Raw genomic sequence first — 12,059 nt, forward strand, 5'->3', positions numbered from 1 at the left:
AGAGTCTTTGTTGTTGTTTTTTCTCGACACGTCAAAATTTTGTCGGCGGCAAATCGAAACTATCTGCTTGTAGCGCAATCGCACCAATGCCGAAACATTCTGCACAATTATTCTCCCAGCTGCCAGGAGATAGACACGGCCTAAATCTAGAGGTGATCTGGACGAATACCTTTAGGAAAACGATCATTTGTCGCGAAGTAGGTTGCAGCGCTCTTACGTTGACGAGACGCGACTTAAAAGGTGTTATCCGCGGGAGATGTCGACAAGGCCACGGCAAAACCGCCACTCGAACACAGAAACGAGAAGGTGCCCGTGAAGAGTCAACACGATGTAGCACAAGCTGTCGTTTCTAGAACCGAACACTAAACGCATCACAAAAAATTCTATGCCTTTTTTGTAGAAATCGCTTGCAGAAGCAGACATACGCAGCAGCCACAGAGGGCGAATTCACACGCCAAACTAGGTCCGGCTAAACGCATTCCGAGATCGGCAACAGCTAATGCGTCATCCGTCAAACCACGTGACCACTGACCTTCTACAACGCTTTCAGCTTGGGGAGAGAGAGAAAAGGATCTAAGGTTTCACGAACAAAAGGCTTATCTTATAGGTCCACAACGAGGGGGTGTGTGACTTGTAATGAAGGTTGAGAGTGCTGTGAGTGCTATGTGTGGCCTTGGGCGCAAGGCAGGTGCGATGTCCTGCTTTGTCACCAGCAACGAGGTAGAGGGGCTTAGAGCGATAAACCGGGGTTCCGGTCTGCACTCGAAACTGACCCTCATAAGGCGGCTCCCATTATACGCAAATTTTACCACTCGTCACATGACCAAGCCAAATACGTGACGTCACAGGAAAGATGGCAGCGCCCATGCAGCGGCTGGCCCCAGCTGTGCCGGAGCTTGTCGGATGCTGTGTTGGTTGTCGTTCGTCTCGGCGTGTTGATTTCAGACGCGGAAGCCGTCATATGAGGCCGGTCGAAAGCGACTTCAGTGTTCAGCGTGGTGTCTGACGTAGGTATATAGTGAAAATACGAAGGAACGGTGTGCACTTCGCTGGTGACTGACGGGGATGTTGCCACGAAAGAGACAATCGGCCCTACGTTGCTCGGACCTCGGATTGATTCGGACACCGCTAGGATAAATTCTAACGCAACGTTTCTGTGCTCGCGTTGACCATTGGAACCTTCAAGATCTGCAGTGAAGCGTGTGCAATACATTTGGATACACAGTTTAGCGACGGAAATTGCACGAGTCGTGTTTGGCAGTGTGCAATCGTGGTGACGTTTCGTTCAAATGACCGAAGGCTCACTTTTGTTGTGCGGTGCATCGGAGAGCTGCCTTGACGCTTGTAGTTCCCGCACCGTGCTAAATGATACTGTGCTGCTTCCCAAATTGTTCCGGCGTAGACGTGCACTTTCACGGAGCACAAGTGTGCGGCACAGTGCCCTCGCCTGGTGGGCACACGCGGGCTTGTTTGTAAACAATGTGTTGGTCGATACATGGAGAAAGTCAATTGTTCACACAGAATTGTTTCTTAAAATTGCACAAATACTAAACCGGCTTTTTTCAGTTCAAGTCCGAAAAACATGTTAAAAACGGTCAGCACCTATAAAAGATACGAAAACCAATAAAATAGTTCGGACTGAGAAATTTAGCATTTCCACATTTAAGTCAATTTGATCTACTGAGAAGTTAGCTGTTCAAAAATGCAGTAGGATGTCATTCCTGGGCTTTAACGCCTGACACAGCTAGCATTCTGCTGGTTCTATGCTGGGTACATTGAATGACACATACGCTGGTGCTGATCCGCAATTTCGCAGGCACTGACCCGCAAATACGCTGGCACTGATCTGTTTTTACGCTGGGACTAATCCGCAATTGGACTGGCTCTGACCCGGAAACACGCTGGCACACTGATGGTTTCCTACCGTACCACCGGTTCCATGCCGGGGATCTGTGTCGGGAGCTCGCTGGGAACATCCCGTATTCCCGGCATCCCGGTTTCCCAATAAGCTCCCGGTACCGGCCGGATTCCGGCATTGGGCCCGGCCGATGTCGCCCCTTGGGGCGTTTCCGGTACTGGCCGGTATCGGTATCCCGGCAGGCCAATACCGCCCCATCCCCAACCCGGCGTGTTGTGCTACTTGGGAGGCCCTCCCCCCCCCCCCCCCCCCCCCAAAGAAAAAAAAAAAAAAAAAATATATATATATATATATGTACGGCTCATTCATCTGCATATGTTCGTTTATATCCTCCTCGGAGACCACTTACGATGGTGTGAAGTGCCCGTGTTGTATGTATATATATATATATATATATATATATATATATATATATATATATATATACGGTGGTTCTTTAACGACAAAATAAACTACACATTGCTGTCCGAACCAAGTGCCGAAGTTTCGGAACTAAGCTTAACTTTTCATACGAAATAAATTATTTTTGAAATTTTCATTGGTAAAATATCGACCGACGAAGCTTTGTTCATAATATCACACCTACATGTATACGAGGTTCTCAATCTTTTTTTGCGAAGTAAACATTCGGTTGCTCGGTTTACTTATGAAGTTTAAAAAATTGTTTACCGTACAGAGTCCTATTTCGACAGTCACTTCAGTTATTTATTGTTTATAATTAGATAACACAAAGGTTGGGACTTCCCGCGCAAGGAAGAGCCACAGTCACTTAACAATAGAGAGTTTTCAACTAGCGTGCACAGTGAAATAACGTCGTTTCTACTTGCAAATCCAATACGCAGTTTGGGTTGCGCGAATGAGCAGAGAGAGTGACGTGTTTTTTTTAATTATGTTGTTTTAATTTTTGCCAGTATCTAAAAACCGCAATATTTGACGGCGAAAAAAAAACCGTCTGCATATAAATTACCTTAGTCTATGAGATTGTCGATGGCGAATAGAGGTTTATTTTTGGTTGCTGGCGACGCCGAAATTCACAAAGCGAATCGGTTCAAACAAAAAAATATTTGTTCACACAGATCCGTCATGTGGTGCCTAGCGCTAGAATTCAGCCAAACTTTCCGAGGTATTTCTCCTCCTGCGCCCTTCAATTTTATTTGGCCAATTCTACTCAAGACAAATGCAAGATTTTAATTAACGGGTCTGACACTTATATCTTGAGTAAGCAAATGTTCATATAAAGATAGTTGTTTTCCTAGAGCCAATATCGCGAAACGCTGGTTATCAGTACTTTAGCAGGCTTGATAATTTAGAAACTATCCTACTCGGCGTGTTCATGCATCGCAAATGATCCTCAAGTGGCAACAAATGGCGTAAAAAAGATGGAGTGTCCTGCTGTTGGACGTGGTGGTCCTGGTAGTTTAAAGTAGGAATTATGAAAAAAAAAAAAAAACACCGCAGAACGCGTGTGTCGCAGTCGTCGCGGAGTCCCGAACTCTGGCTGCTGAAGCTTCTGTGGTGTGTAAAGATGGAGAACAAGCTGCAGCAGAAACGCAGTCCGCCACGTCCACCACCGCTGCTACGACATTGCCGGGATCGCGGCCGGCCACAACCAGAGCCGTATAGGTAGAGAGTTTGGCCATTTGTGGGGAGGCAGAGAAGACAAATGAGGAGGTGCCATTGGCTGCAAGCAGTCTGGGTGTGTTTCAGAGCGTCTTCACAAAGTCGAATGTGACCAACCAGAAGCCGGAAATACTACTCTGGCGGTGGTCGAGCGAAACAAACCTAATAAGTGCGTCAGAGTAACTCTTGGTGACTAAAAATGTGATGCGCGTGATGTTTAAATCACGGTCATCCAAAATCATGGTGGAAGAGCGCGACTAGCGGAACGATCGACATAATTCGTACGTCAAGCGCCGAGGGCCAGGAATTTGCCGTCCGAGCGGTCACACTCTGTCCGAGCAAAACAGACTTGAGCGCCGCGTTCGTTTCTTACATCGTTCTGCATGCTCATGATTGAAACGTCACGTGCACCTTATTTTCAACCATGAAAGGCTATTACGCTTTACCCTCACGGGCTTATTAACATAAGCTCTTACGGGCTTATTAACATACCTTTAAGTAAAACAGTTTCTCGGTACCACCGCTGGCGCTTTTTTTTTCGGCTTCTGGATGGCCAAGTCGGTCCTCACATAGCTAAATTACGTCCCTTCAAAGTAGTAAATTTTATGTATTCGGATCGCATACAGACTTGTGTTTTGTTTATTTCGGATGAACTGTAATCAATAGATACGCTGATCAGATTTTCATTAGTCCCATGGCAGACTTAAAGTTGCAGCTCAAGATTAAAAGGTCGGAGCATTTTCCCCAGAGAGCGTTGACGTCCATTCTGACGGTGTATTTAACATGTAGATGCGTCATCGTGGAAATGTCGTTTCACACTCTTGACATGTATATGTCAAACTGCGTATGCTAAGAACAAAGGAACAGCTACGCAATCCAGCATGAAAAAGCTATTTAACTGGTAGAACAGTCAAGCTCCAAGTGGAAAAAAGTTAAACAATTAAAAAAGTAAAGGCCGCTACTTTTGCGACTATATAAAATTCGACTCTAGTCGCCATAGGCATTCACATCCTCGTTGAGAACTAGTGCACCAAATATGGGGTTGACAGGAACCACGCTGGTGTTGGGTGAGTTCTTACATTTTTGGAGGATCTGATGACATATTCTAATAAGGCATATGGTAATATATATCAAGCTCAAATTATTTTCTATAAGTATTTTCAAGCTAAGTAATGCTCAAGTGATTCTGTTCAGTGAAGTATCTATTTTTATTTTTTTTCATAAGTAATAACATCACTGACTTTGTTACGTACATTCGAGAAAATAGGTTCAGAAAATTGATTTGTGGTAAATGAAAGTTCAGAATGCATAACTCTCACATATAATAATGTATTTTTTGGACACCACTACCTTTTCCCCAGCCGTCGGTGTCGTTCAGAATCTACAACATGTGACCCCTGCCCTCTGATGGAGATAACAGGCTGTAAACAAAAACGCGCCAAAAAATACCTACCGCGAAAACTATTCCTTTCCTAATTATTTATGCTATACGTTTGCTAAAAATTAATGATATATTTTTAAATAGGCTGAAGGGATAACTTTTCTTATTTCTTTTTTTTTTTTAACACGGATAGGCCTGGCTTGAATAGAATGTGTTCCGATCAAAGAGACTTCCTTCCGCATTTCACCTAGCATTTCAAGACACTAGCGATCTTATATCTTTTTTTTTTGTTTATCCTGACGCCATAAAAATGTTAATCGCGCAGTACATTTTGAAAATACATTTCGTGAAACTCCTTCGGGGATAGCAACCAGCCCATAGGTTTCTTTTATTTACCTGCGAGATCTTAACATAGACTCCGTGTGATGTTAGCTAAATTTATTAATTGTGTCTTTTGACATGTGTGGACATTTTCTCGTGCAAATCTTTATACCAATAGATACCGAGTTCAGGAATGGTGTTCTTCCCTCACCTTGGTCATAATTTAAGGCTTTATCCCATATTAAATTTAAACAACCGTATTCTTAATACAAACTATGTTTAAGATGTCATCTTTATAACATGAGACGTGGATCTGGTAACTAAGAACATCCAACAGCTTCGCAGTGGCGGTAATCGGTTACTGCGTTTTCCCATCGACCGTATCCCTGCTCCTAAATGTTACACTCTACGTTTTTTTTTTTTCTTATAAAAAAACGTTTCCATATTATGTGTGGGTTTCCCGACGCACAAAAATAACCAAATATTTCATCAACGTCTTTTGTTTATTTATTATTACATTAATATATGACTTACGTTCGTTGAGCTGAAATACAGGTTAAAACAAACTGTTAAGGGTGACATCACATGTATTGATTTCTGTGGGCATTATTTCCTGCAGTGTCTCTTGCGCTCTTCGGAAGCGCTGGTGCCCACAATCTTTTTTTTTTTTTTCAAGGACAAGTTGTTTTTTTGTTTTTTTTAGGGATAGACTCGGTGTGCACAAAATGTTTTCCGAGAAAAAGGTTTCCCCCGAATTTCAACCAGCCTTTAAAAACGACAGCGATCTTTTCTTTTTTTCTACTCTTTCCCAAGCACAAGAAAATCAATCGCACCGTAGATTTTGCATATACATTTTGTGAAACTGCTCGAAGACACCAGACAGCACTGGGGTCCTCCTTAGTCCCTTCGAGATCGGCTTAGCATCGGGTGAGTGTGCTGGGTTAAAGAGACACGTGCACAACTTTGAGGATTAACTTACGAATTGTACCTTTTGACAAGCGCAGACATTTTCTTTTCCATATCTTCATGTCAGTAAATACCGAGTTGAGGAAAGATGTTCTTGCCACCACTTGATCATAATTTAAGTTGTTGCACCAGATAAAAGTTATACACTTTATAACACCCGTGGATGCAGGAACTAAGAACATGCAACAGTTTCGCAGTGGTAGACATTGGTTAATGCGCTAGCCCAATGACTGCATTACTCCCCCTTGATATGAAACTGTATGGTTATTTCTAAAAAAAAAACGCTTCTTCTACTGCATAGGCGTCTCGACGCGCACATCAATGAGCGAATAATTTATGAATGCCTTTTTTTATTTCATTTTTACACTAATAGATACAAAACAAAGGCTGAAGGCAAACGGTTAAATAAACCTTTTAAGCTTGGCTTCAGTTGAATTGAATTTTGTGTGCTTCATTGCCTGCAGTGTGTGTGGCCTTCTTCGGCAGCGCTGCAGCCCACAATTGCCAGAACGGAACGAGACCCGCATCGGTAAACGTTCTTTCATTACACGTTTGGAAGCATTTTGAGGGGTTATTTATAAATGAAAGCAACGATTATGTGAGGTCCACTTTTGCTTTTGTAAATTTTTATGAAGCATTAAAATGAACGGAAATTCGTCCACGAATTAATACTTAATTTTGTAAATTAATAACACGCTATTCACACTGTGTAAGCAAGTTCTTGCGAATATTTGTTCCACTTTTTCTTACACTGCTTGTGATTTCTACAGGAGGTAAACCGAGAAGGCTGCGACTATTACTGCTGGAACTCTGGCACCAATTCATGGGACCAATTTTTCTTTGGGGACGGAGAAAAGTGCTTTGTGAGTAGCAAGCCTAATCTAGTTAGCACACTCACGTGCTGCCGCACCTGCAGGTCATAGGTTTTTCGTGTATGCCTTTCCGGTAAATAGTATAATTCCTTTCAATTTGCAAACATTTTCACTAAAGCGGTTTTAGAAAATTGCAAATGAGGAGGCACGTACGTGCTGCTCTCTTTCTTTAGTTTGTTTACTGCCAAGTTTAGGCCGACATTTCAAATTTTTTGTATGATTCCCCGACCATAATAAACCTAAAGATGATATGGCAGTATTATATATATTGTTGCCCTGTGTGCCCTCTCCTGCCTTGGCTGCCAAATGGCAGCCGGCAGTATATCTAAATAATATATAGGTTTAACACTTAATCTGAGGGTGGTGACTTTTCAATAACAAGAGACGCAAAGAAGTTACACATGACGAAAGTCTTGTCTTCATCCACTAAGCCGAAACAAATTCATGGTAACTAGTCGTGTCCTAGAAATTTATTGAGATCGCAGGCGATGCGCTGCACGCCGCGCTGCGGAGGGTCGGTGCACAATCACTATGCCGCGAAACTAATCAATCCAGAAAGGTTTAGATATCACGTGGCAAAGTGATACTGTCAAGAAACGTGGAACTATGACATCCCATGTCTGATCTCACATAAACAAGTAACGCCATTAGGAGTCATAGTGTTACGTGAGTTCACGTGATCTCAGAGTATCCCACCCTCTGTAGCGGTTAAAGCTTCCCCCCAAAATCTAGCAGGGAACCGTTTTATGTGACGCCGAAGCATAAGGTGAGGTTAGTTTCTCCGCTATATTTAACAGCAAACATTCTGAGAGAGCAGGAGAACGCTTTACACGACAGACCTGACGTCAAATGGCGACGCAAGTTTTCGTTGCTTAATTTAAATGACTCAATGGGATTACGTTAAAGTATCACGTGACGTCACAGTGCCATATGATACCGTCATTTCCCGTGAAATCTTGCCAAGAGCGCTTACCGCTCTAATTTTCCGGGTAACGTCCCTCCATTAGTTTCTTCATAAAAAACACTGCTTCAAAACTTCGCGAATTAGGGATGTAACCGTAAAAAGACATGTTTCGAAAGGAGACGGACAACATTCTCGTGTCTCTTTTTGGAAATATCTTTTTTTCTTAATCGGCTCAGCATAATCCTCTTCACCTACGCTTACATTGTGTTTTATTTATTTTTATGAATGACGTATGCCACGTAAATTACTTGATGATAAAATTGGCAGGAAAACTCCAACACCATATGACGTCGCGTAAAATCATGTCTCGTGGAGCGTTTTTACTACGAACTCTAGTGCGTGATTTGTACCGTTAAGCGTAGAGGTAAATTTTGGCGTACATTCGGTTGAAAAGTCTTAAAATAATGTGACCTCATACTTTAAACCGTTCCGTTACCGAAAATTACTTCTCATGAATATTTTAAACTAATATGCACTTTTTTACTTTGTCATTTTCAGTACAACACTGGTGAAAATGGAATTTGTCGAAACGGAGAATGTCATTTGACAAATAATTCAGGTGGGCCCAACGAGACTGATGACAATACTCCTGCGCCCACTGAAAAGCCCAAGCAAAAAAAGAAGAAAACTAAGAAGACTAAGAAACCTAAGCGCAAGTCAAAGAAAGATCAGTAGGATAACTTCTCACTAGAAGAAATAAACCTAAACCAGGCTAAATAAAGTTGAGCACACTGACTCTTCGTACTGTGTACACTAGTGGTGCAAATAAATCGGTAGTCCCATGGATGCTATACTTGAAGCCGAACCAACTATTGATAGTGAGAAAATAGTATGTTGATTTCAGAAAAGATCCCCTGAAGGGTGGCTGTCGACATTTTTAAATAACTTATATTTTTATATAATATTGCCTAGTGTTTTGTATCGACAAACCCACACTTAGTTTTGACCAGAAAGAAGTTTGGGAGAGGAAAAACCGGAAGGCATGTATGTATTTCATACATACCTTACAGTTGTATTAACGCGCACCGATGGAGGGGGCACGTTCAAAGGGGAATAACTAAAACGATAAAATTAGGAGAGGTATAATACTTTTTAGAAACACAGTTTGGGTATAGCTTGCTTGTAATATATGGTAAGAATATTTATTTGAATAATATTAATTTTTCTAAGAATTGCCCAACATGCCTGCTCGAATGACAAATGGCAAAATTTGGAGACCAGTATCTCATGAAATAATTTAATCGTAATCATATACTCTTCAGATTGTATTTTACTCATATATGCCTATTATTTAAAAAAAATGTATAAGGTATCAGAGTTATACGGTAGTTGGGATATATTTAGGCAAACATGGGTAAAAAATCAAACAAGGAAAACTTCCGATGCGAATAATAAAAACAAAAAAAGCGCCATCTTTCATTTTTTTAGAGTTTACGTACCCCTTCTTGCTTTAGTTGGGCAGTCGTTTCTATTAAAACATGCCGCAATATTTTGTTTGAGAAAGAACGCACAACTCCCCAAAGTAGGGTCCTTTTCCAAAGCCTACCCTAAGCAGTGCCCTATACGAAAAGTTACTTTGAGTTCCAGTTTCATGAAACTAACACACATATTTTAGATATTTTTATTGGGATGAGACCACTGATAACTATAGCAATCGTTCACACAGTAAAAGTGAGGAGAAACGACTGTGTACAAAGAGGTATCATAATACGCACTAGAGATCTTAAAAGTAAACATTTTTTGACAGAAGTCTGTCTGGTTGGGGAATGATTATTAAAATACGACGACGAACCAATCCCTAAATCAGGGGCCCAACGTTTCGAAGCCAGTTCGGCTTCTTCTTCAGGGGCGACTATGGAGGAAAGGAGCCGCGATCTTCTTTTTCCTCTATGACGGAGGCGAATGTGCATGATCCCATCTTCTTCCTCGTTGATCGTTTTTTGAAGACAACTGGTGGAGTCCGTTCACATACACAGATGGCAGTGCACCAAGAGACCTATTTGTTTGTTGGCGTGGTCTGAATGCGCCAAGATTCAAGGAAGAGCCTCCGGCGAGGATTAGTTTCATGTCCAGGATACGTGTGTTTAGAAAGTCAATGCGGTGGTCATTTTTTTCACAGTGATCCAACAAAAGATCCTGCAGCCATCGGCCACTGGGAACTTTGTTTATTTTCGTTTTTTACGACACTATATGCTCCTCTCTCTTCCCATCTAGCTCCCCCGCCCATCTATCTCTCTCTCTTATAGATATCCCTGACTTATATCTAGAATAAAAACATATTTAAGTATTCCCTTTCTACGTGATTATGTTCTGTGGCTAGCAACAATCATTTCCTCGCGAAGATTATGATTATGGCGCAATAGTTGACGAAAGAAGCAGGCGACACTCGTCACTACCTCTGGAAAAACGGCCATTACAACCTTTTTTTCGCATTTCCCCGCTCGCTGTCAAGGATGCGGGGGTTCGTTTCAACCAGCAAAATATGATCGGCAATGCCTGTTTACTGAGCAGTCGTATTTGTCGCCATCCCACTCGACGCCATCGCGGGCAATAATGTCAGGCACAAACAAGCACACCGACACACAGCAGAAGTCCAAAATACTCGAACCCCGCCTAAATACAATAGAGCGTAAACACTGTCGCCATGTTACCCTAGAAAGGGTTAATATGGCGACAGTGCTTACGCTCTAGGTAAGGAAAAGCATGGCGTGTGGCATGAGCCGGATCCTCACACGCGGTGTAAGTTGAGCCCTGAGAACGTGTCAGCTGCCCTAGAGTACTTCACGAAAGGCGAGCTAGAATGTTCGCGCCAAGATCCCAACAAGGAGGACGTGATCTCAGTTATGATGGCCTGGAGCTGAGCCGGTTGGTTAGACATGGCTAGATAACAAAGAACCAGCAGTGTAGTTCTTTGTTCTCTTCTCTCCGTTGCTTTTCCTAACGTTCAGCTGGTATGCAAATAAGCATCTCTGTTATGTTCGACGGGGAGAAAACGTTCGTGCCAAAGCGCTTTCTGACACGCTCAATGCGAGAGGCCTTTCGTGCACAAAAAGGCAAGCATCCTGTATCCGGCGTTGGGCTAACGAAATTTTATTCCTTGCGCCCTAGATGGCTCAAATGTATTCCTTACCGGGAAATGTCAGTTTGTGTGCGCTGCGCCAATTATTAGCTTTGTATTCCCACTGTAGAGAACGTGTATATCGTTTCCCCTCACTACTACTGTGTGATCGATTACTCTAGTTGTCCGTAACCTCATCTGAATAAAAATATCTGAAAGGTGTCTGTCAATTTCCTGAAACTGGAACTCAGAGTGACTTTCGTATAGGGCATTGCTAAGTGTACACTTTAAAAAAGTTGTGTTTTCTTTCTCAATCAAATAATGCAAAATGTTTTAAATAGGAATGAATTTCGCAATAGAGTATGACGGTGTACACAAATTAAAAAAAAATGTTTTTTTTTGTTTTGCGTCGGAAGTTTTGTGGGTTGATTTTATGCCCATGATTGCCTAAATATATTCCGACTATCGTATCACTCAGATGCCTTATATATATATATATATATATATATATATATATATATATATATATATATATATATATAATAGCCATATTTAAAGGGGCGGTGCAACGATATTCAATTGGAATGTTTTTCACTTTACACGAGCCTACTGGCACTAGTGGGAATCAAGGATACTCGCACGCAACGCCAGTCACCAAGAAACTTCTTTGTTGTGCTGTAATTTCGAGGACAAAACCGAGTTTTTTCATTCAATCTCTCCTTCGCAAAACCTGTTGACGTAGCTGGGCGGTAGCAGTACCGCCCAGTGACGATATTTGAATGCGGCTCATAGATTGGACCCGAGCATGGCGTGGACACTCGATTTGGGCTCGTGATAATCAATAGCTCGAGAAGCATTGGGGTGGTGTCCTGTGTCCACTCGCTGCAATGCCGACAACAGCCGAACCATAACAATGTCTGGAACTCAGCGCGTGTCCTGTGCCTTGCCAACCCCAGCGC

General features: G+C 42.3%; 1 protein-coding gene across 1 annotated transcript; it reads left to right on the plus strand.

Moving 5' to 3' along the window:
- The first annotated feature begins 4,574 nt into the window (after window positions 1-4,574).
- Window positions 4,575-8,717, plus strand: LOC120840179. The gene is made up of 4 exons (XM_042290791.1): window positions 4,575-4,605; window positions 6,671-6,735; window positions 6,977-7,069; window positions 8,541-8,717. The coding sequence occupies exons 1-4, from the start codon at window positions 4,575-4,577 to the stop codon at window positions 8,715-8,717; spliced, it is 366 nt and encodes a 121-aa protein (XP_042146725.1).
- Window positions 8,718-12,059: the final 3,342 nt, after the last annotated feature.

This window comes from Ixodes scapularis, unplaced genomic scaffold, assembly GCF_016920785.2.
Source record: "Ixodes scapularis isolate PalLabHiFi unplaced genomic scaffold, ASM1692078v2 PGA_scaffold1__304_contigs__length_218370807, whole genome shotgun sequence".
Classification (NCBI taxonomy): domain Eukaryota; kingdom Metazoa; phylum Arthropoda; class Arachnida; order Ixodida; family Ixodidae; genus Ixodes; species Ixodes scapularis.

Coding starts and splice junctions, on each gene's coding strand:
- LOC120840179 (XM_042290791.1), top strand. CDS start 4,575: ATGGGGTTGACAGGAACCACGCTGGTGTTGG. Junction 4,606..6,670: donor AGGAACCACGCTGGTGTTGG/GTGAGTTCTTAC, acceptor CATTGCCTGCAG/TGTGTGTGGCCTTCTTCGGC. Junction 7,070..8,540: donor GGGACGGAGAAAAGTGCTTT/GTGAGTAGCAAG, acceptor TGTCATTTTCAG/TACAACACTGGTGAAAATGG.